The 24,189-nt window shown below is 41.8% G+C and overlaps 1 protein-coding gene across 15 annotated transcripts in view; it reads right to left on the bottom strand.

The window, feature by feature from the left end:
* LOC140195221 (uncharacterized) overlaps window positions 1-24,189 on the bottom strand; it is a 276,914-nt gene that overhangs the window by 133,062 nt on the left and 119,663 nt on the right. For 14 of the 15 annotated variants that reach the window (XM_072253210.1, XM_072253212.1, XM_072253206.1 and 11 more), the window contains one exon: window positions 18,009-18,083. The exons of the other annotated variant lie outside the window; for it this stretch is intronic. In XM_072253210.1, the coding sequence (XP_072109311.1) occupies window positions 18,009-18,083 (75 nt within the window). The remainder of the gene's footprint in view (window positions 1-18,008; window positions 18,084-24,189) is intronic. 15 annotated transcript variants of the gene reach the window in all.

The raw sequence follows: 24,189 nt of genomic DNA, 5'->3' as shown, positions 1-24,189 counted from the left end.
TAAGATAAGGTGAGAGAGAGAAATGGGAATGGGGAATGGTGAAAGGGGGTGGGAGCATTACTAGAAGATTGAGAAATCAATGTTCATGCCACCAGGTTGGAGGGTACTCAGACAGAATATAAGGTATTGCTCCTTCAACCTGAGTGTGGTCTCACATCGCGACAGTAGAGGAGACCGTGGACTGACATGCCAGAATGGGAATGGGAAGTGGAAGATCCCGCTTTTTCTGGAAGATGGAGTCTTGGTGCTCGGTGAAGCAGTTTCCCAACCTGTATTGGGTCTCACGGATATACAGGAGGCCACACTGGGAGCATCAGATACAGTAGGTGACCCCAATAGACTCACAGGTGAAGTTTCGCCTCACTTGGAAGGAATGTTTGGGGCCGAATAGTAGTGAGGGAGAATTGTGAGAGTGTGGAATGAGCTGCCAGTGCAAGTGATGTATGCAAAATTGATTTCAACATTTAAGTTTGGTTAGAAACATGGATGTAGTGGTACAGAGGGCTATGGTCCTGGTCCAGGTCGATGGGAGTAGGTAGTTTGAACAGTTCGGTAAGGACTAGATGGGCAGAAGAGCCTGTTTCTGTGCTGTACCTTTCTATGACTGGAAAATTGCAAACGTTACTATACTCCTTAAGAAGAGATGGAAGTAAAAGACAGCAAATTATTTGTTGGCTGCAAAGTTGTCGGTATCCATTATTAAGTATAAGATTTTGGGATACTTGAAGGCACGTGATAAACTAGGCCAAAGTCAGCATTGTTTCCTTAAGGAGAAATATTCCCTAATAATCTCTTATAAATAATGCCTTCCAACACGTATGGAAACAGGCACAACTGGTCGATGACAACCATGCATTGAAAATTGGCTACACACACAAAATGCTGGAGGAATTCAACAGGCCAGGGAGCATCTATGATGTGTTGCTTGGATTTCCAATATTTGCAGATTTTCTCTTACTTGTGATTGAAGATTGGCTGATTGGCAGGAGACAGAAGGTAGAAATTAAGGGGTCTTTTCTGTTTGGTTGCTGTTCCGCAGGGGTCAGTGCTGTGACTGTTTCTTTTCACATTATATGTCAATGACTTCAGATGACGGAATTGATGGGTCATTGGCCAAGTCTTTTTTTACTAATTTTTTATTCCAACACCAACAAATTACATTCAATACAACCAATTGCCAATTACATTTCGACTGTTTAACCCAGCCATCCCCCAACCTTCATCACCATCCCCCCTCCACCAACCGAGTAGTAGTGCATACACAGACAAAGCATTCCTATTTTAACAAAAGATCTTTTAAGTTAGATATCAAATTTGTCCACATTAAGATTGTGTTTAGTCGTGCATCATTTACTCTTGCTGATGGAAGTTCCGGGTAAGGAATGTCCAAAAAGCTTCGAAGCCGGTGAGTATTTGAAATATCATGGGGAGGTTTCCAATGCTGCACTACAATCTTCTTAGCTGCAGTCAAGCCTGCTAGCCGGACTTTGCGTGCTTTTTCCATAAGGGAAAGGTGGGAGTCATCATTTAGAAGATGTACAGCGGGGTCCATTGGTAATTGTAACCCCGTCAGTTCTGTAAGGGTACTGATAACCTTCCCCCACAAACCAAAAACCCCTGGACATTCCCATACAACAAGTATAAAAGCCAATGGTTCCGTAGGGGCAAAATGAGCAATAAGGGTCAGGAACCAGTCCCATTTGATGTCTAATTCTTGGTGTTAAATATGCTCAAAGGCAAAATTTCAAGTGTATATACCGATGATTTGGGTTTTTCGAAGCACCAGCAGTATTATCCCAATTCGCATCCCAGTTTAAGTCTTGTTGAAATTCAGATATGTCCCTATTCCAGGCTTTCATTCCTGATGTGGGCATATATTTCTGGGAGTTTAATTTATCATAGATATATGATACTATCTGTCCTGGAGCACTCTGTATCCAATGTAAAATGGGGCGGTCCTTTAAATCTGACCCACAGGGAAAGCCGTAGGCTTTACAAGCTGATCTTACTCTAAAGTAGAAGAAAAGAGAGTGTTTATCAATATTATAGGACTCCGCCTTCCGCCTGTGGACATGGAAGACACACTGTCTTTCTGTCTGCCTTTAATGTCTCTTTCCCGACCTAGACTTTGAAATTTTAACTTTATCCAGTTGGATCTTTCAAAGTGATAATTATAATTATGGCTACCTTGAGGAGCACTAAAAAAAATCCCAATACAGGTAATGGTAAATCTAAAAAAACTGACGAAGCTTCTGAAGAGCCAGCCTGGGTTAATAGATTAGAGGCTCAAATGAGCTCTATCATCACTGAATTAACTCAACTAAAAGAAAGTCTTCTTCCCTTGGAGGAAAAAATTGATTCTTTGAGCTTGGATCTTAAAGAAGTAACTTGTAATGCGGCTGATATTTCTTCTCGTTTGGAAAAAGCACAATGTCGAGTTATTGATTTGGAAGCTCGTTCTTGTCGTTATAATATTCAAATTGTTGGATTGAAAGAGAAATCAGAATCTGCCGACATACTGGACTATTTTGCTAAAATGTTTCAATCTCTATTTCCTGAGGCATTTTCACAATCACCCAACATCGAAATAGCCAATAAGGTTGGAACTCTGAGACAAGGTAAAAACAGACATATTATTGTGTGTTTTCTCCGTATTCGAGACAAAGACCGTATTATTAAACTGGCAAGAAAACAAAGGCTGTTTAAATTTCAAGGCTTTGAGATTCGTTTCTTTCAAGATTTTCCATGTGAAGTTGTTCAGCAATGTTCTGGATTTGCGACTGCAATGCCAATGGCCTTTCAAAAACAGATGTATCCCTTCCTTCTTTATCCAGCTAAATTAAGGCTTTTCGCTAAAGACTCGGGTTCATATCTTTGAGGATCCAGCCGATGCACTGCGTTTTATTAATTCTCTCCCGGATGAGTCCGAATCCTGAAGTTTAAAAGACTTACAATTATTCGATCGTAAGGAATGATGAAATGGGAAGAATTAAGAAGTACAGAAAGTCTTGGTATTAAAAAGTACCTTTATCTTTGAAATAGACTGGTTTGGACGGTTTTAACTTTAGAAGATATTTTATGGGATCTATTGGAAGACTGTAGAAATTTTAAACCATTTAGAATTTTTTTTGTTTGCTATATATATGAATTATTTGTTTCTTTTTGCTTTGTATGTTTTTGTTAAGAACTTTTAACTACTATTTGTTTTTTTTATGTTTTATAGATAGATGTAAAAATTTAAAGATGGCGATGTTTTCTCTGTGCAAATATTTCAAGAATTTGTTTTGGAAGTTTTTTTTCTTATATAATGTTATGAAGGTTACTTTTTAAATTGAAGGCCGTTTCTGTTAACTGTTTTTTAAAAATTTAATTGTAATGAGTTGTATACCCAGGAGAGGAAGGCAGATTATTTTTTTTTTATTTGTACATTTTACTTAGGCAGGTGGAGTTCAGAATTGCTTCTATGCATTTCTTGGGGCTTACATCGATTAATATTGACTTATTTCTGGGCTTTGTAGGTTGGGTGGGTTTTTTCTTTTTTTTTATTTCTATTTTTTATTCCCATTATGGAATTCCGGAGCATACGCAAATTGTTATCATTGTTCTTTATCACTGCCAGTCAAAATGTCCTTATCCTGACATATGTTTAATTGTTTTCTTTAGATATAAAGTTTCATGATGATAGTTAAACAGTTAAATGTTTTAAGTTGGAATGCCTGTGGTTGGAATCATCCTATTAAGCATAAGAAAACATTTAGAATTATTAATCGATTCCAACCTGATATAATCTCTGCACAGGAGACACATGTCAGGTTATGTGATAACAACTAATGTTTTAAATTTTGGAAGGACTCTCAGATTCACACAAACTCTCAAAGTAAAATTAGGGGTGTTTCCATTTTTATTGATTCCAATATTCCCTTTAATCAGGAGGATATTATATCTGATATTAATGGTAGATTTTTGATTGTTAAAGGAACAATTTACAATAAGAAAATGGTTTTGGTTAATATATATGGACCAAATATTCATAATACTTCATTTTTTAAAGATATTTTTGCTCTATTACCTGATTTAAATGCATATATGGGTGGAGATTTTAATACTTGCTTAAATCCCTTGTTGGATAAATCATCATCTAGACATCAACTCCCTAATCGTTCTGCATCACTTATTAATTCCTTTTTAATTGATTATGGTTCAATTACAGTCTGGAGCCATATGCATCCTACTGATAGAGAAAATTCCTTTTTTTCACATGTTCATAATAAATACTCGAAAATTGACTATTTTATAGCCGACTTTTACTTAATGTTCAGAAATGTGAATATGATGCAATTGTAATTTCTGATCATGCTCCTTTAAATATAATATTTGATTTGAAAGATGTTGTTCTGGAAAACGCCAAGGTGGTCTTGTAGAAACATTTGTTACAGAGTTCAGATTTTGTTGAGTTTATTGAAACTCAGATAAAAGAGTTTTTTCTCTTTAATAATACAGGAAACATCTCAAAGTTAGTAATTTGGGATAATTTAAAAGCTTATTTATGTGGTCAGATTATTTCTTATTTAGCTAAGTTGAAGAAACAGACAAGAATAGAATTAGATAAAATTGCTAAACAAATTAAAGAATTAGATAATATCAACGCAATCTTTCCAAACATTGATTTGTTTAAAAGAAGAGTGGAACTACAATAACAATATAATTTATTATTAACTTATCCTATTGAAGGATATTTGCTTAAATTAAAAAGTCAGTTTTATATTTTTGGGGATAAAAATAATAGGCTATTAGCTTCCCGGATAAGGCCTGCTAAAGCTAAAAGACAAATTTTAAAGATTCGTAGAGATAATGGAGATATAGTAAGCAATTAATTATGAAGATATTAATAATATCTTTCAGGATTTTTATTCCAATCTTTATAAATCTCAGTTTCCAGCAGATCCCTCTAAAATGAAAGCTTTTTTATATAAGATTAAATTTCCTCAAATTACTGCTGAAGATCAACAGACCCTTGATGCTCCAATTGTTGAGCATGAAATTCAGAAAGCTATATGGTCAATGCAATCAGGTAAAGCTCCTGGACTCGATGGTTATTTGGTAGGATTTTACAAAAAAATGGAAAAATTACTTTCTCCATACCTTTTGGAAATATTTCTTTTGAGAAAGGTAATTTACCCTCTTCTTTTTATGAAGCTTCTGCTTCTTTAATCCTTAAATAAGATAAAAATCCTACTGAATGCTCATCTTATAGACCTATTTCGCTATTAAATGTGGATGCTAAAATTCTTTCCAAGATAATGACTAACCATTTGGAAAACATTTTATCCAAAATTATCTCCGTGGATCAAACAGGCTTTATTAGAGGCCGTTATTCTTTTTCTAATGTTCAGAGATTGATGAATATTATATATTCACCATCATCCAAAACACCCCAATGTGTTTTTTCTCTGGATGCAGAAAAGGCATTTCATAGAGTTGAATGGACTTATTTATTTAATATATTAGAAGATTTGGCTTTGGTAGTAATTTTAATAAGTGGATTCAAATGATCTAGAAGAACCCTATCGCTACCGTTATTACTAATAATCTTAGGTCTCCCTTTTTTTCCACTTTCATGAGGTACTCGACAAGGGTGTCCATTAAGTCCTTTATTATTTAATCTCACATTGGAGCCTTTGGCTATAACAATTCGCGAAGCTAAAAATATTCATGGTATTTCTATAAATAGGACCATACATAAGATTTCTCTTTATGCAGAAGATCTTTTGGTTTATATCTCGAATCCTGAAGAATCTATTCCTAATTTTTTGGAATTATTAAATGATTTTGGAAAATTTTCAGGATATAAACTTAATTTAAATAAAAGTGAATTGTTCCCTTGAAATGATCCTGTTTTTATATATTCCATTTAGAATTGTGAATTCTTTTAAATATTTGGGTATTATCATTACAAAAAAAATAAGGATCTTTATAAAGCTAATGTAGTTCCTTTATTGGACTCTATGAAACAATTATTTTCTAGATAGAATCCTCTTACACTTTCTTTAATAGGTTGTATTCATGCCGTGGAAATGATGATTTTACCTAGATTTTTATATATTTTTCAAAATATACCTATCTTTCTAACCAAAAAATTTTTTGATCAAATTGATTTTACTATTTCGTCCTTTATTTGGAATAATAAAAAACCAAGAGTTAATACGTTTCATTTACAAAAATCTAAAAAAGATGGTGGACTCGCGCTACCTAATTTAAGATTGTATTATTGGGCTGTTAATATTCAACAATTATGTTTCTGGTTATATTGGCTTGATAAGAACCAAAAACCAGCTTGGATTGATTTGGAATTTAAATTATATTAATCAATTTTATTTATCTTCACTATTACCTTTACAAATTGCTAAAATTTCCAATTTAAATTTCTACCCTGTTATTAAACAGTCCTTACAGATTTGGTTTCAGTTTCGCAACTCTTTTAATCTTAAACTATTTAAATTGTCCAGTCCTGTATTTTGAAATTTGCTATTTAAACCTTCAATTACTGATCCCATCTTTCTTTTATGGAGAAATAAGGAGATTTGTTCTTTTGCAGATTTATTTAGTGATGGTCGATTGAAGTCTTTTGAAGAGTTATTTAGTAAATATTCTCTCTCTCATACACATTTCTTGCAATATTTACAGGTTAGACTTGTTTTACAAAAGTATGTTTCTACGTTTCCATATATGCAAGAATCTGATTTGTTGGACACTATTTTGAATATGAATCCCTTAGCGAGAGGCTCCACTGGTAGAATTTATAATTTATTTTTACTACAAAAAGATAATCTCTCACTAAAGATTAAACAAGATTGGGAGAGAGAACTTAATATGACTTTTGTTAATGAAGATTGGCCACGAGTTCTGAAAATGGTTAATTCTTCTTCGATATGTGCCAATTATTGTTTAATTCAGTTTAAAATTGTTCACCGCAAACAACAGGAATTCTGCAGATGCTGAAAATTCAAGCAACACACATCAAAGTTGCTGGTGAACGCAGCAGGCCAGGCAGCATCTCTAGGAAGAGGGACAGTCAACATTTCAGGCCGAAACCCATCGTCAGGACTAACTGAAGGAAGAGTTAGTAAGAGATTTGAAAGTGGGAGGGGGAGGGGGAGATCCAAAATGATAAGAGAAGACAGGAGGGGGAGGGATGGAGCCAAGAGCTAGACAGGTGATTGGCAAAGGGGATATGAGAGGATCATGGGACAGAAGGCCCAGGGAGAAAGACAAGGTGGGGGGAACCCAGAGGATGGGCAAGGGGTACAGTGAGAGGGACAGAGGGAGAAAAAGGAGAGTGAGAGAAAGAACATGTGTATAAATATAATAGTGGATGGGGTACGAGGGGGAGGTGGGGCATTAGCGGAAGTTAGAGAAGTCAATGTTCATGCCATCAGGTTGAAGGCTACCCAGACGGAATATAAGGTGTTGTTCCTCCAACCTGAGTGTGGCTTCATCTTTACAGTGGAGGAGGCCGTGGATAGACATGTCAGAATGGGAATGGGATGTGGAATTAAAATGTGTGGCCACTGGGAGATCCTGCTTTCTCTGGCGGACAGAGCGTAGGTGTTCAGCAAAGCAGTCTCCCAGTCTGCGTCGGGTCTTGCCAATATATAGAAGGCCACATTGGGAGCACCGGACACAGTATATCACCTCAACCGACTCACAGGTGAAGTGTCGCCTCACCTGGAAGGACTGTCTGGGGCCCTGAATGGTGGTAAGGGAGGAAGTGTAAGGGCATGTGTAGCACTTGTTCCGCTTACAAGGATAAGTGCCAGGAGGGAGATCAGTGGGGAGGGATGGGGGGGACGAGTGGACAAGGGAGTCGAATAGGGAGTGATCCCTGTGGAAAGCGGGGGGGGGAGGGAAAGATGTGTTTAGTGGTGGGATCCCATTGGAGGTGGCAGAAGTTACGGAGAATAATATGTTGGACCCGGAGGCTGGTGGGGTGGTAGGTGAGGACCAGGGGAACCCTATTCCTAGTGGGGTGGCGGGAGGATGGAGTGAGAGCAGATGTGCGTGAAATGGGGGAGATGCGACTGAGAGCAGAGTTGATGGTGGAAGAAGGGAAGCCCCTTTCTTTAAAAAAGGAGGACACCTCCTTCGTCAAGGAATGAAAAGCCTCATCCTGAGAGCAGATGCGGCAGAGACGGAGGAATTGCGAGAAGGGGATGGCATTTTTGCAAGAGACAGGATGCCATCCCTTTCTCGCAATTCCTCCGTCTCTGCCACATCTGCTCTCAGGATGAGGCTTTTCATTCCTTGACGAGGGAGATGTCCTCCTTTCTTAAAGAAAGGGGCTTCCCTTCCTCCACCATCAACTCTGCTCTCAAACACATCTCCCCCATTTCACGCACATCTGCTCTCACTCCATCCTCCCGCCACCCCACTAGGAATAGGGTTCCCCTGGTCCTCACCTATCACCCCACCAGCCTCCGGGTCCAACATAATATTCTCCATAACTTCCGCCACTTCCAACGGGATCCCACCACTAAGCACATCTTTCCCTCCCCCCCTCTCTCTGCATTCCGCAGGGATCGCTCTCTACGCGACTCCCTTATCCATTCATCCCCCCCCATCCCTCCCCACTGATCTCCCTCCTGGCACTTATCCTTGTAAGCGGAACAAGTGCTACACATGCCCTTACACTTCCTCCCTTACCACCATTCAGGGCCCCAGACAGTCCTTCCAGGTGAGGCAACCCTTCACCTGTGAGTCCGCTGGGGTGATATACTGTGTCCGGCGCTCCCGATGTGGCCTTTTATATATTGGCGAGACCCGATGCAGACTGGGAGACCGCTTTGCTGAACACCTATGCTCTGTCCGCCAGAGAAAGCAGGATCTCCCAGTGGCCACACATTTTAATTCCACATCCCATGCCCATTCTGACATGTCTATCCACGGCCTCCTCTACTGTAAAGATGAAGCCACACTCAGGTTGGAGGAACAACACCTTATATTCCGTCTGGGTAGCCTCCAACCTGATGGCATGAACATTGACTTCTCTAACTTCCGCTAATGCCCCACCTCCCCCTCGTACCCCATCCGTTATCTATTTTTATACACACATTCTTTCTCTCACTCTCCTTTTCCTCCCTCTGTCCCTCTGACTATACCCCTTGCCCATCCTCTGGGTACCCCCTCCACTCCCGTCTTTCTCCCTGGGCCTCCTGTCCCGTGATCCTCTCATATCCCCTTTGCCAATCACCTGTCCATCCCTCCCCCTCCTGTCTTCTCCTATCATTTTGGATCTCCCCCTCCCACTTTCAAATCTCTTATTAACTCTTCCTTCAGTTAGTCCTGACGAAGGGTCTCGGCCTGAAACGTCGACTGTACCTCTTCCTAGAGATACTGCCTGGCCTGCTGCGCTCACCAGCAACTTTGATGTGTGTTGCTAAAATTGTTCACCGTTATTATTTGTAGCCCCCGCCCCCCCCGGCCACCCTCAGGGTCGCTCGGCTCACTGTCGTCTAGGGAAACAGCCTCGGCCCCGCCAAACTGGATAATTCGTTTGTGTGGATGCTGTGTGAGGTACCCCACCCCGCCCAAATAACAGACAATACACCAGATGCAATTAAATGATTTACAGTTTATAGATATTACTGGAACTATATAATTAAAAGAGAATAAAATATAAAAGGAAAATAAAAGGCGCCACACTTATCAAAGTTCAATCTCTTCGTGCACAAAAACCATTGGAGCTCAAGGACCTTCTTCTTCACCCTGCGACCCCCTCGGACCACCTCGACCGGCCACCTGGGACCAGCAACGGTGGTCGACCAGACGCTCCACACGAGTCCGTCTCCGTCTCCTCGCCGAATGTCCCGCTCGGGGTCTGACCCTGTTAGCGGACTCACAGCACCTCATCCATCCTCTGTCTCGCTCTCCCGCCTTCTGCCCCAAAACCCCGCGCATACAGTATCTTCAAATACACCAAAACCATAACAACTATCCCAATTGGTTAATACCACTCTCTTATCAGACTCTAAAGCAAAAACAAACTGTTAGCGCAAACTTTCTCAGTGTTTAACACAACAAAGCCGCATTCCCCAGATTAACATAACAAAGACACCATTTTAATTAGCCTCCGCAGTAACATAAAAATTGAAACCCCCTTACACTCTCCCCCCACCAAATAAAGTCATGTCCTCATGACTTATAAATAACTTGCCACCCAGTCCTACAGACACACAACACACACATACACAGATACACACAGTGACAGTGCTCCCCAAACAGTGGACCTTACTCCCATCCCACGGGCGCTACATAGGCCAACCTATCTGGGAGCTTCTTAACCCTCTGAGACCTCCGTACCCCCTCACCTAAACCCAAAAGGCTCAGACACTACTAGGGATACCTCGGGCCTGCTTGCCAACTCCTCTCTCCCTCTAGCCACCACTACAGCTCGGAGCCCCCAATCCAGTGTCCGGGGCCCCGCCTCTCCTCCTTCCTGATCCTGCTGTAACCCAGACTGCCCACAGCTAGCCCTCCCCACTACACCTGACTCAGTGGGAGAAGGGCCAAAAGTCTCTTCCTCAATCACGAGGAAGTTAGCGAAAGACAGCATGTACCACATGTGCAGCACATCATCCTTCGAACCCGTATCCTTCCTCATTCCCTCGGTCGGTAGCTGCTGTCTGAGTTTCTCCAAACTGAAACATTTAGCCGGGGCTACCCCTTCAGCCACCTGCAGTCGAGACGTCAGCTTCTTCGGGAACTCTCGCCACAGCCTCCGCAGTTCTGGACTCAGGGTTCCTGGCCATCTCAATCTGGGACGCAGTTACCCCACCAGCTTCTTCCACCTTGACCTGAAAAGCAGCAGTTAAAGAATATTCAGCCTCCGGTTGTTTCTTCCTCAGGGCGTCTTCCAGGTCAACTTTCAGTTTTTCCATTTCATTTAAACTCGCGATAGTCACCTTCAGGTTCCTTTCAAGCGTCCGCCTCCCTTTTCCAAGATCTGTCCTCCATTTCTTCACCTCCTCGGGAGTGTAGTCAAACTCCCCTCCCTGGGCTCTCGGTTTTCTATCGAACTTAGTCAGAACACTTCCTTGATCTTCCCCAACTTGTAAATCTTCCAATCTGTTCTGAATGGACGTCTTGAGTTTCTGCTGATCCCTTCCAAGGTGGGTCATTGTTTCTTCTCGCTGGATTAATTCATCAGTACATGACCGCAGTGCGGTGCAAATCCCCTCTCTTCCCTGTGTCTCATTCAGATTGACGACCTGGGTTTCCATCCCCCGGTCCGCCACCATCTGTTCCAACACCAGGAAGTTCAACTGGTATGTCGGGTCATTTTCCTCACATTGCACCAAACTCCTCCGGCCAAAAACTCCTCCACATTTGACACTTCGCTTCGGTCGTCCGGACTCAGCAACTCGCCTCGCCTCATAGTCCCCCCAGGCGAATCCAAGCTCTAGGCGGTCATCCACATACGTCAAAACTCCACACACCTTCAATTCCCCCATGGTCTTCCTCATGCCCCGCGTGAAGGATGCAGTGGCTCCGGATATGCCCTTGGGCATCTTTTCGGATCGGAAGAACCCTAGGGAACTAGTAAAGGCCATCTTCAGCTCAACAGCCGCACTCCTCAGGATCTGGCAACATCCACCCCTCAGATGCAGCACATTAAACCACATCGCATAATCCACACACACGCTGCCTTCATCTCCCATGCCGCTAGGGTCCAGTTGCCGCAACCTCTCTCTCACTGAGGTGTCTTCAGCGGTCAACTCCCCTCCCTCGTGGTAGTTCGGAGCATCTACTAAGAGGGTCTCACCCTTAGCTACTTTCCGCAAGGCGTACCACCGCTGGGTCTCATTTAAATTCCGTACTGGCTCAAGGCTGCTACACACGTCCTCAGAAGCAACTCGACACGCTGGGTGCCCAGAAAATGCCTCCATGACTTCCAGGGTCATTAACCAATCATCATCTTCTGGATAACTACTGCCACTAGTACCCAAAGTCTCCGGTGCCCTTGCGGTTGTCAAGGATAAATGCTTCAGACACCGGTTGTAAAACGAACTGTACAACAACTTGATCTGTGCCCCGGGGTCGAGGATAGCTTTAGCATCGCTTCCCTCTATCCATAGCGACACCCTGGGGCGTGGCCCCTCTAAGCCTTCAGGAAGAGGGTCTTTTCCTTTCGGAAGTTCATTGGTACATTGCTGGGAATGTGCTTCCCCAGACTGGAACTATAAAATTAAAAGAGAATAAAATATAAAAGGAAAATAAAAGGCGCCACACTTATCAAAGTTCAATCTCTTCGTACACAAAAACCATTGGAGCTCAAGGACCTTCTTCTTCACCCTGCGACCCCCTCGGACCACCTCGACCGGCCGCCTGGGACCAACAACGGTGGTCGACCAGACGCTCCACACGAGTCCGTCTCCGTCTCCTTGCCGAACGTCCCGCTCGGGGTCCGACCCCGTGAGCGGACACACAGCATCTCGTCCATCCTCTGTCTCGCTCTCCCGCCTTCTGCCCCAAAACCCCGCGCATACAGTATCTTCAAATACACCAAAACCATAACAACTATCCCAATTGGTTAATACCACTCTCTTATCAGACTCTAAAGCAAAAACAAACTGTTAGCGCAAACTTTCTCAGTGTTTAACACAACAAAGCCGCATTCCCCAGATTAACATAACAAAGACGCCATTTTAATTAGCCTCCGCAGTAACATAAAAATCGAAACCCCCTTACATATTTAACAAAGGAGAGGCTATCCAGAATATTTCCTAATATAGATAATTATTGTGATAGGTGCAAAAATGAAGTAGCGGTTTCCCACCAGATAGAAAACGATTATTGTTCCATAATGGAGATGATTTGCACCATAAGCTTTTAAATTTTAGGAATTTTTCTGCTGCTCTGAACACTTGTAGCATATGGGTTAAAATTGGACCGTAATACAAATCACATCTTTTGGTAGACATACCTATAAGGAGAAAATCTTTCAACCTTATTGGTGCTATTAGCTCTTGTTCTATATTTTTCCATGACAAAACTTTATCCTCCTCCATCCAATAGCTAAGACTTTTTAATACAAATGCCCAGTGATACAGTATAAAATTTGGACATGCCAATCCCCCATCTGACTTTTTGAATTGTAGAGCTGACCACTTTATATTGGGCCGTTTACCATTCCAAACATAGCATCGTAGTAAGGAGTCCAGTTTTTGCCAAAATCCTGCTGGAGGTGCAAGAGGAATCATTGAGCTAATAAAATTAATGCGGGGTAAGACGTTCATTTTAATGACTGATATATGGGCCGGGACTTATGCTGGCAGGTGTCTCCATCTATTAATATCTTCTTCTCTTTTTTTCAAAATTAACGAGTAATTTGTTTTAGCCACAGATGATAGGGAGGTATTAACTTTAATACCTAAGTAGAGGACTTCATTTGCAACCTTAATCTGGGGAGGAAGAGACACCTTACTTTTATCTGTATTCAGCAGCATCAGTGCTGATTTTGACAAATTAACTTTGTATCCTGAAAGAAATCCAAATTGCTCCAGTGTTTTTAAAACATAGGGGAGAGTTTGTTGAACATTTGTCATATAAACTAGCGTGTCGTCCGCGTAAAGTGATAACGAATGGGAATTGTACCTATTGTAATAGGGGAGATCTGAGGAAAGTTTCTAATTAAATGTGCAAGTGGTTCAATAGATATAGTAAAAATTAAAGGAGACAAAGGGTCCCCTTGTCGTGTGCCCCGTCCTATGTCAAATAACTCTGAGAAACCTCCTCCCACACATTCCCAGGCTGAAGGATTAGCATACAGTGTTTGAATCATATTGATAAATTTATCGCTGAATTTAAATTCTTTTAGAACTCTCCAAAGATATGGCCATTCAAGGCGATCGAACGCTTTTTCAGCATCTAGAAATAGCAGGCCACAGGCAGGCGGGATTTTATGTGTTGCACTCAGTATGTGTAAGGGCCGGCAAATATTATCAGATGTGAGACACCCCCTGATAAAACCCGTATGATCTGGGCTAATTATTTTCCCAACTACTGTCTCAAGTCTACTGGCTAAGACTTTGGAAAATATCTTGAGGTCGGCATCTATCAAGGAGATTGGACGATAATTGGCACACTCCAAGGGGTCCTTACCGGGCTTGGGTATAACTGTGATCAGGGCTGTGTTTAGATCTCTATGGAAAGTGCCATTTCCAAAGCATAATTTAATGTTTCTAACCTTACTGGTCCAAGAAAATCCCAAAGTGCCTAGTAAAGTTCCACAGGTATGCCATCTATGCCTGGTGTATGGCCCTTATTTGTAGCTTTGACTGATTTAAGTAGCTCATCCAGTGTAATAGGAGAATCTAGAGTTTTGGTGTCCTCTAATGACAACGTAGGGAGGTCTAATCCACTAAAAAAATCTGTGAAGTCATTCTCAGAAGGAACTGAGCCACTTGTATACAGTTCTTTAAAGTAATTCTTGAATAACTCGTTTATTTCCTCTGCTGAAGATACTGCTCCACGTATAGCACATCTGATAGCTGGTATAGACCTTTTAGCTTCCTGTTGTTTGAGCATTAGTGCTAAAAAATGGCTCGGTCTGCTGCCTTCTGCATAATACTTATGTTTGGTTATATGGATCATATATTCTGCCCTGCTTCTTAATAAATCATTTAATTCTGCTTGTTTTCTTTTGTTATGCTGTATCTCCTTTTGAGATCATTCTCCAAAACCTTACATTCTTCTTCTAGGGTGGAAATCTTTTGAAGCCGGCTCTTACGTAGATGGGAACTGAACCATATAGCGTTATTTCGTAAGAAACCCTTGATGGAGGCCCTAATCACTGTCACATCTGAGACATTACTTTTATTTAAATTTATAAATTCTGTCAGTTTTGTTCTCAGTTGTGATAGAAATTCGTCATTTTTTAGAAGGGTGGTGTTAAACCTCCACCTAGTAGCCTTATTTTTAATTTTGCCTCTATTAAGAGTAGATATGACTGGGTTGTGATCAGATAGATGTCTGGGCAAAAATTCTATTGAGTGTGCTAAAGGCAGTAGACCAGAGGATATAAGAATGTAATCTATCTGAGAGAAAGTTTTATGTCTTGTGGAGAAGAAGGTATAGTCTTTAGCAGATGGATTATGCACCCTCCACACATCCGTTAAACTCAAATCCATTAGAAAAAGGTTAAGTGCTTTGGAAGCAGATTCTTGACAGCTCGATATAGTTGAGGAAGATTTATCGAGGTTAATGTTTACCAAAGCGTTCATGTCCGAACCAACATATAGTTGGTAGTCACTTAACTTCAGTAACTGTGAGGTAATTGAGGGAAAAAATTCAACCTCGAATATAGTTGGGGCATATAGGCTAACGAATGCAACTTTTTTACCTTTTTTACTTTTTTACAGCAAAAAGCTAGACGTCCTTTATTGTCGGGGCCAGTCCTTTCAATTGATACATTAATATTACGTCTCATTAATATCATAACTCCTTTCACACGAGTACCATCAGCTGATGCCACAAGGGGTTTTGAACCCTGGGAATGTCATTAGGTTTAAGATGTGTTTACTGTAACAGCACGATATCTATTTTCTTTCTACGTAAGAAATCTAAAACCTTTGAACACTTGTAGGGAGAGTTTAATCCTCTAACATTAAATGATACAATAGTAAGATTTTCTAATTTATCTGTGTTGCTCATCTTCCCCTGGATCTGTTATTGTAAGTTGGTGGTGGAGCCTTGAGTTACCCCCTTCCCACCCCACCTCCCATCACCCCTCACATTCAACCCTTTACTTTGTAACATCTGTGAGTGTCACTTAGCAATATCAGACACTGAACACTGACATTAACCACACCCCTCTAGCACCAACAAATTAGAAAGGCAAAGCAGTTCTCATAGACAATCATATCAAAGAGACAAGAAAAAAAACCCGGACAAACCCGTTAACCTATATGATTGAAACCATTCCCGTCTCAAATACAGTATAACACATAATCAAGACCCCAACAGCCTCTTGAGAGAAACTGTCTCTTTAATAGACCGTCGCTTAGTAATGGCACCAGTGACGTCCTATCTGGTGCCCAGGAACGTAAACAAGCCTACTGGAAACATACATTCTAAAGTTATTCAGAACAAACTGCTGTTTTTCAGCTTCATTCTTGATGAAGTAAGACATTTGGGTATATTGAATATCACCTTAGAAAGTAAAAGATAAGTATAAATCTAGGCGGACTTATATCACCTTACCATGTTATCCTTGTACTAACAAATTAACTGAGGCATTATCTTAAAACTCTGACCTGCAGTACTCAGAAACAAATTGGCCCCCCTAATTAACTAAATCCAAAAGTGCAACGAATGACTTTCCGATAAAAGAATAGCCAGAAAACTTCACACCTAGAATGTTAACTTGCCCGTGCCTGTTAGATTGCGCATACAGGCTAGTCCGAGCTCTTAATGTCGTTCCATCTCCTCCTGAGGGGCATGTGGACTTTACTCAGGGTCTTCTTCCATATCTCCCAGCACCGATGATTTCAGAGCTTCTTTCGCTTCCTCTGCCGAGTTAAACGCCATCTTCATGCCCTTGATATTCACTCTCAAAATCGCTGGGGAAAATGAGGAACGAGTCGATCCCCTTCTGTTGAAGCTTAGCACGGATCTCCTTGTATCCCTGCCGTTCCTGCATCATGCAGGGGATGTAGTCAGAGAAGAACTGTAGCTGGGTGCCATCAGGGAGAGTAGGTTTGGCTTCCTCGCCTGCCGGTCAGTGTACTGTAGAAGCCTAAAAACCATGGTCCGTGGTCTTGTTGGAAAAGATCCTATGGGCTCTATTGATCTCCAATGGAGTGCTGTGGGAATTCTTGAGCGCTGGAATCCAATAAGGCAGCATCTTGGATCGTCACCCTCAGTGCCTGTCGGTAAGTTGACCAGCTGCACATTGTTTCTCCTGGATCTGTCCTCTAAGCTGTTTAGCTTCTTCCATATCTCAGTCACCCCCGTGAGACAGGAGTTAGTAACTTTCTCATTCTTGCGTAAGTAAACCTGAATGTTGTTTATTTTGTTGAAGACAGTGCTAAATTTTTTAGCATGAATATCCGTTTGCTCCTTTAACGACTGGAGAATGTTGCCATTCTCTGCCATATGCTTCTGTATGGGGTCGAGAGCCTTTTCCAGCAACTCCTTTAGCATGTGGGCTACCATTCCTTGCAGCGATTCCACCTCCATTGCCATTGTTTGCTTAATTAGCATAGCTATTTCCTCGGATGTGTCGCTAACTTGGTGTCGTCTGCTGCTGGCATCTTGTTTCCTGGTTGAATTTGAATCTTTTTTTGAGGTCATATCTTTAGTTACATCTTTCTCCAACTCAACCTTGTACTAAGGCCGTCTATGAGCCCTAAAGAACTTGAAAAAAGGAGGGTTGTATGTCAGCGCTCAGTGCTGTGCTGCCATCTTGCCTCGTGCCTCACTGGAGGTCCTGCCAAGTTTTCAGACAATTCAAAGGTAGGTGGAGGGCCATGTAGTGTTGAGGAAGCAGGGAGTCAGCAGAATGACTTAAAAAGATTTAGGAGAATGTGCAAATAAGTGGCAGATGGAATATAGTGTAGGCAAGTGTATGTTCATGTATTTTGATAGAAGGAATAACAGTGTCAACTATTTTCCAAATGGAGAGCAAGTTCAGAAATCAGAGATGCAAAAGCAATTAGGAGCCCTCATGCAGGACTAACTCGTTGTGCAATTAGAGATAATTCTATATACTGTTGTGGGCATCACTGAGTCATGGCTGAAAGAAAGTCATAGTTAGAAGGTTAACATCAAAGGATATACTTTGTATAGAAAGGACAGACAGGAAGACATCGGTGGTAGTGTGGCTCTGTTGGCAAGAGATAGAATTATATACTTAGAAAGAGCTGACATAACGTCAGAGAATGCCATATCTTTGTGGATGGAGTTAAGAAACTGCAAGGAAAAAAAAATCATTACAGGAATCATATACAGACCTCTTTTTTATAGACGCTGCATGGCCTCCTGAGTTCCTCCAGCATTTTGTGAGTGATGCTTTGTTTTTCCAGCATCTGCAGATTTTCTCGTGTTTGTGAAAAACAAAAGACCATCCAAACACCCAGTGTGAGGGAGAGAGAGAAAAAAAATCAAATCGTGCAAACAATAAAAGCAGGCAAACAGCATTGAGAACTGAAGTTGCCAATGCCAGGAATCACCGCAGTCAGTCGTTCCAGCAGGCCACAGCCTCAGTCCAGCTCAGAAACGAACAAACACCGTGGAACAGCAAACCGAATCAGTCCGTTTCTCACATCCAATCCCGGCACCCCCACCAGCCACTTCAATCTGCACATCCAAACCTCAGGTCATTCCTTGTCCATGGGCCCCGGCTTGATATGGCCAGTACCCGACCTTTCCAATTCGCCTCAGCTCTTAAATCGAACAAACCTTGGAATTTTCCTTGCCTTGCCTTGTCTCTGCTGTGTCTAATTACCTGATCCTTTCCAATTCAGCTTGGCTCTTAGATTGAGCAAACCTTGCATTTTCCCTCATCTTGCTTCGCCTTGCCTCAGGTCTATCTGAATTGTCTCCAACTCCTTCCTGGAACTGCTGCAACCATCCTTCCCAAGAAAGACTCTAGTTACACTGCAAAAATGCTAGATCGTACAGGCGATTCAGCTCAACTTGGATAGGGAAGCCACAGGTTACTGTTTGCAGTGACAAGTATGAATAATAAAGTATTTAGTTGCTTTCTTTGTTTCACTGGCCATCAGCACGTTGTCACTTTAACCAGTTAGCAGTGCCATCTTAAACCAATGCTTATGGGGTATAGAAAATCCAAGAGAACACTGAAGAGAGAAGCTAAGAGGGCTAAAAGGTGTCATGAGTTTGACCGAGCAGACAAGGTCAAGGAGAATCATAAGGGATTCTACAGGTATGTTAAAAGCAAAAGGATTGCAAGGGATAAAATTGTTCCTCTGGAAGATCAGAATGGTAATCCATCCACGGTGCCAAGAGAGATGAAAGAGATCTTAAATGGATTTTTTCTGCATCTGTATTTACTCAGGAAATGGACACAGAGTCTATAGAAGTACTGTATATATCAAGGTATTTACTTAGTTATCAAAAGATAGCACAGAATAGGACATTCCAGACTTTTGAGCCATGCTGCCCAGCAATCCCCTAATTTAATCCAAGCTTAATCAAGGGACAACTTAATCACAACCAATTAGCAAGAAAAGAGCATGACCTGGATGGTGGGGGTCCTTGATGATGAATGCTGCTTTCCTGTGACAACGCTCCATGTAGATGTGATCAATGGTGTGGAGGGGCTTTGCCCGTTGATAGACTGGGCCGTATCCACAGCTTTTTGTTGGATTTACGGTTCAAGGGCATTGGCATTTCCATACCAGGCTGTGATGCAGCCATTCAATATACTCTCCACCACACATCTATAGAAGTTAGTCAAAGTTATAAATGCCATGCCAAATTTTCGCAAACTCCTTGGAAATAGAGGCACTGCTGTGCTTTCTTTAAAGGGTTTAAACTAATTTGGCAGGAGGATGAGAACCAGGGTGACGGTACTCTGAAGTAGATGGTTTACAAACACAGGCAGTGTGCAGCGGTACTGCAAGCAAGGAGAGGCTGATGTTGGGAAAAAGCTGCAATCAATAGGATGTATTGCAATGAAAAGAGGGAGTTAGATATGGCCCTTGTGGCTAAAGGGATCAGTGGGTATGAAGGGAAGGCAGGTACAGGGTTTTGAGTTGGATGATCAGCCATGATCATACTGAATGGCGGTGCAGGCTCGAAGGGCCAAATGGCCTGCTCCTGCAACTATTTTCTATGTTTCTACGTTTCTATGTTTCTAACAACATCAGGTGCCGTGCCCAGTTTGAGCTTTGACTGCCATGGCCCACACATTCCCGTTTCGGGTCAAGTGGATCAATTCATTCTGGCTGCTGTCTCCATCATCATTTGTCTTTGTCTTCCTCTTGCTTTCTTCCCTTCAATCTTTCCCATAATTATCATGCATTCTAACTCCTCTTTCCTAATCACATGTCCAATGAAGTTACGTTGCCTTTTCATGATCTCATACATTATTTCTCTTTTTGTGTTTGCTCTGTTCATGACATCCTCGTTAGATATTCGTTTCATCCATGATATTCTTTGCATCCTCCTCAAAAACCACATCTCTGCTGCTTCAATTCGTTTCCTCATGTTACTAGATATTGTCCAACATTCTGAGCCATGTAACATAACTGGATAAAAGTAACATTTCAGTACTCTGAGGCAGGTTGTCATGCCTAGTTTAGTATTGGTCAGTATACTCTTCATTCTCGTAAAGGTGTCTCTTGCCATCCCTATTCTCCTTTTGATGTCCATGTCGCACCTGCCATCTGATGTCACCCAGCTTCCTAAGTAGCAAAAGTTCTGTACTTGTTTTATGTCTTCCCTGTTTATTCTCAGACTGCAGTTAGTATTCTCCTTCTTTTTGGATATCATTTGAATGTACACAGTATACAAAATAAGGTAGATGAACTTGTAGCACAGTTACAGTATGACATTGTGAGCATCCTGGAATCATGGCTGAAAGAAGATGATAGCTGGGAGCTTAACACCTCGGCGGGAAGAGAAGATGGCAGCGCGACGCAGCACGCGCAGCTGTCCGGTGAAATGATATCATATCTGTTAAATAGGGGCCGTGGACAATTCTGATTTGATGGAGACAGACGTGAGAAGCAGAGAAACATCTGGAGAAATTTCTGAAATGCCTGGTTCGCTGCTGTTGCTATTGTGCGATCAAGAATCTCCGGAGGGAAGGCCCCAAAATCCCCGGCTTTGCCTGCTGCTGGCGACTGAGGCTGAGGTCAAAGCGTTCGGATAGAGATGGTGCTCGGTACTCGGTGTCGGAGGGCTGATCGGAGCTCGAAGTTTTCCGACAACTCAGAGTCGGACTGTGATCGGGCATGGCAGGGAGAGTTTTCTTCCTTCTCCCGTCTGCATAGATGTGGGACTTTCGAGAGACCTTGAACTTTTTTACTGTGCCATGGACTGTTCTTCATCAAGTTATGGTTTTGTTGCACTGTTGTAACTATATGTTATAATTATGTGGTTTTGTTAGTTTTTCAGTCTTGGTCTGTCCTGCGTTTCTGTGATATCACACCGGAGGAATATTGTATCATTTCTTAACACATGCATTACTAAATGACAATAAAAGAGGACTGCGTGTCCTCATAATCTAATCCAAGGACACACATTATTTCAAAAGGACAGGCAGCTAGGCAACAGAATGACATGGCTCTGTTGGTTAAATATGAAATAAAATCATTTGAAAGAGATGACTTAGGATTGGAAGGTGTTGAATCATTGTGGGTAGTGCTAAGGAACTGCAAGGGGAAAAAAGACCCTGATGGGAGTTATAGACAGACCCCAAAACAGTAGTAACAGATGTGGTCTACAAATTATAATGTGAGATAGAAAATGCATGTGCAACCCTCTCACTGGGCTCGTATACAAACTTGGCTCGTTACCTAACTCTACTAAAAGCCATGTGACACAGCAGCAAGAACACCACCTTTCATAAGTAGTATACACCTAGGGTCAGTATGATTTGGTGTTCAACTATACAGGAAAGTTGTGATGTTCTAGAGAGGGACATTGATTGTAGTGACGGCTGTGTAAGTACGTGCAAAGTTTTTGTTCGGAAAAAAATAAGATCATACACTGGCATAAAATTAAAAAGGAAATATATTTACCAAATTCTGAACTTTAATGAAGTTACAGAAAAAGGAAAAGAAAAAGAGCCCATTACAGTTAAACCAATCCAATGTGCATATTAACGTTGGAGCTCATATCTGTAGTAGTCAAGTATAGCACTTTAAACATGAGGAATTATAGCACTTTACTCACCCGCTGAATCTACATTCTGTATGAAAGACAGCAGCTACAGTTTGAACTTTCCTCAAAGACTATTACAAACGAATTGGCTAACTCAGGAGAATTAGAACTTCCCCCTCATCTGCACAAAGCACTTCTTACAATGGGTTCTCCTATTCGAACAGCATTCTGCAGCATCTTCCCTTGTGCCCCACTTCAAAGCTCTCTGCCAAAAGACCCCAAACCAGACTACTGTCCTACAGAAAACTGATCCCACCCAGCTCTAGAATCCTTCTTAGCATCCCACTGGGCAGAAAGTTACAACACATACCAAGGCAAACCTGACTGGCTGACACAACACCACCTTTCTGTCTGATTGAATTTTTTGAGGATGTGGAGTATTGTAAGCAATCTTGTGCACCATGATACACAAGATGTGCTGGTATTGGAACGGGTTCAAAGGAGGTTCACAAAAATGTTTCCAGGATTGAAAGTCTTGACATATGAGGAATGCTTAAATTTTCTAGACCTCTACTCACTGGAATTCCGAAGAATGAGTAGTGACCTCATTGAAATCTCTCTAATGTTGAAAGGTCTCGATAGAGTGGATGTGGAGAGGATGTTTCCTATGCTGGGGGAGTCTAAGACCAGAAGACTACAGAAATTCCTTCTCATCTCTGTTCTTAAAGGATGCTGCTCTATTCTGAAGCTGTGACCTCAGTCTCTCAGCTGAGTGAACTTGGCCTTTTCTCCTTGGAGTGACGGAGGATGAGAGGTGACCTGATAGAGGTGTATAAGATGATGAAAGGCATTGATCATGTGCATAGTCAGAGGCTTTTTCCCAGGGCTAAAATGGCTATCACATGAGGGCACCATTTTAAGGTGCTTGGAAGAGGAGATGTCAGGGGTAGGTTTTTTTTTAATACACAGAGAGCGGTGAGTGCATGGAATGGGCTGCTGGCGACGGTGGTGGAGGGGATACGATAGGGTCTTTTAAGAGACTCCTGAATAGGTACATGGAGCTTAGAAAAATAGAGGCTATGGGTAACCCTAGGTAATTTCTGAAGTAAGTACAGTTGAAGTCAGAAGTTTACATACACTTAGGTTGAAGTCATAACTCATTGTTTAACCACTCCACAGATTTCATATTAGCAAACTATAGTTTTGGCAAGACATTAAGGACATCTACCTTGTGCATGACACGAGTAATTTTTCCAACAATTGTTTACAGACAGATTATTTCACTTTTAATTGACTATATCACAATTCCAGTGGGTCAGAAGTTTACAAACAAAATCAAAACAAATCAGCCAAGACCTCAGATAAAAAAAATTGTGGACCTCCACAAGTCTGGTTCATCCTTGGGAGCAATTTCCAAATGCCTGAAGGTACCACGTTCATCTGTACAAACAATAATACACAAGTATAAACACCATGGGACCATGCAGCCATCATGTGTGGTTATGCACTTTGGTGGCAAAAACAGGAAAAGAGATTATTATTTGAATGGTGGCCGATTAGGAAAAGGGGAAGTGCAATGAGACCTGGGTGCCATTATACACCAGTCATTGAAAGCCGGCATGCAGGTACAGCAGACGGTGAAAAAGGCGAATGGTATGCTGGCATTCATAGCATGAGGATTTGAGTACAGGAGCAGGGAGGTACTACTGCACTGCAGTTGTACAAGGCCTTGGTGAGACCACACCTGGAGTATTGTGTGCAGTTTTCGTCTCCTAATCTGAGGAAAGACATCTTTGCCATAGAGGGAGTACAAAGAAGGTTCACCAGACTGATTTCTGGGATGGCAGGACTTTCATCTGATGAAAGACTGGATTGACTAGGCTTATATTCGTTGGAATTTAGAAGATTGAGGGGGGATCTTACTGAAACGTATAAAATCCTAAAGGGATTGGACAGACTAGATGCAGGAAGATTGTTCCCGATGTTGGGGAAGTCCAGAACGAGGGGTCACAGTTTGAGGATAAAGGGGAAGCCTTTTAGGACCAAGATTAGGAAAAACTTCTTCACACAGAGAGTGGTGAATCTGTGGAATTCTCTGCCACAGGAAACAGTTGGCTATATTTAAGAGGGAGTTAGATATAGCCCTTGTGGCTAAAGGGATCGGGGGTATGGAGGGAAGGCTGGTACAGGGTTCTGAGTTGGATGATCAGCCATGATCATACGGAATGGCGGTGCAGGCTCGAAGGGCCGAATGGCCTACTCCTGCACCTATTTTCTATGTTTCTATACCGCTCAGGAAGGAGACGCATTCTGTCTCCTAGAGATGAACGTACTTTGGCA

The sequence above is a fragment of the Mobula birostris genome, chromosome 3 (genome assembly GCF_030028105.1).
Source record: "Mobula birostris isolate sMobBir1 chromosome 3, sMobBir1.hap1, whole genome shotgun sequence".
Lineage (NCBI taxonomy): Eukaryota > Metazoa > Chordata > Chondrichthyes > Myliobatiformes > Myliobatidae > Mobula > Mobula birostris.
Note: the sequence above shows the minus strand (reverse complement) of the source record. Positions and strands in the feature narration are given on the sequence as shown.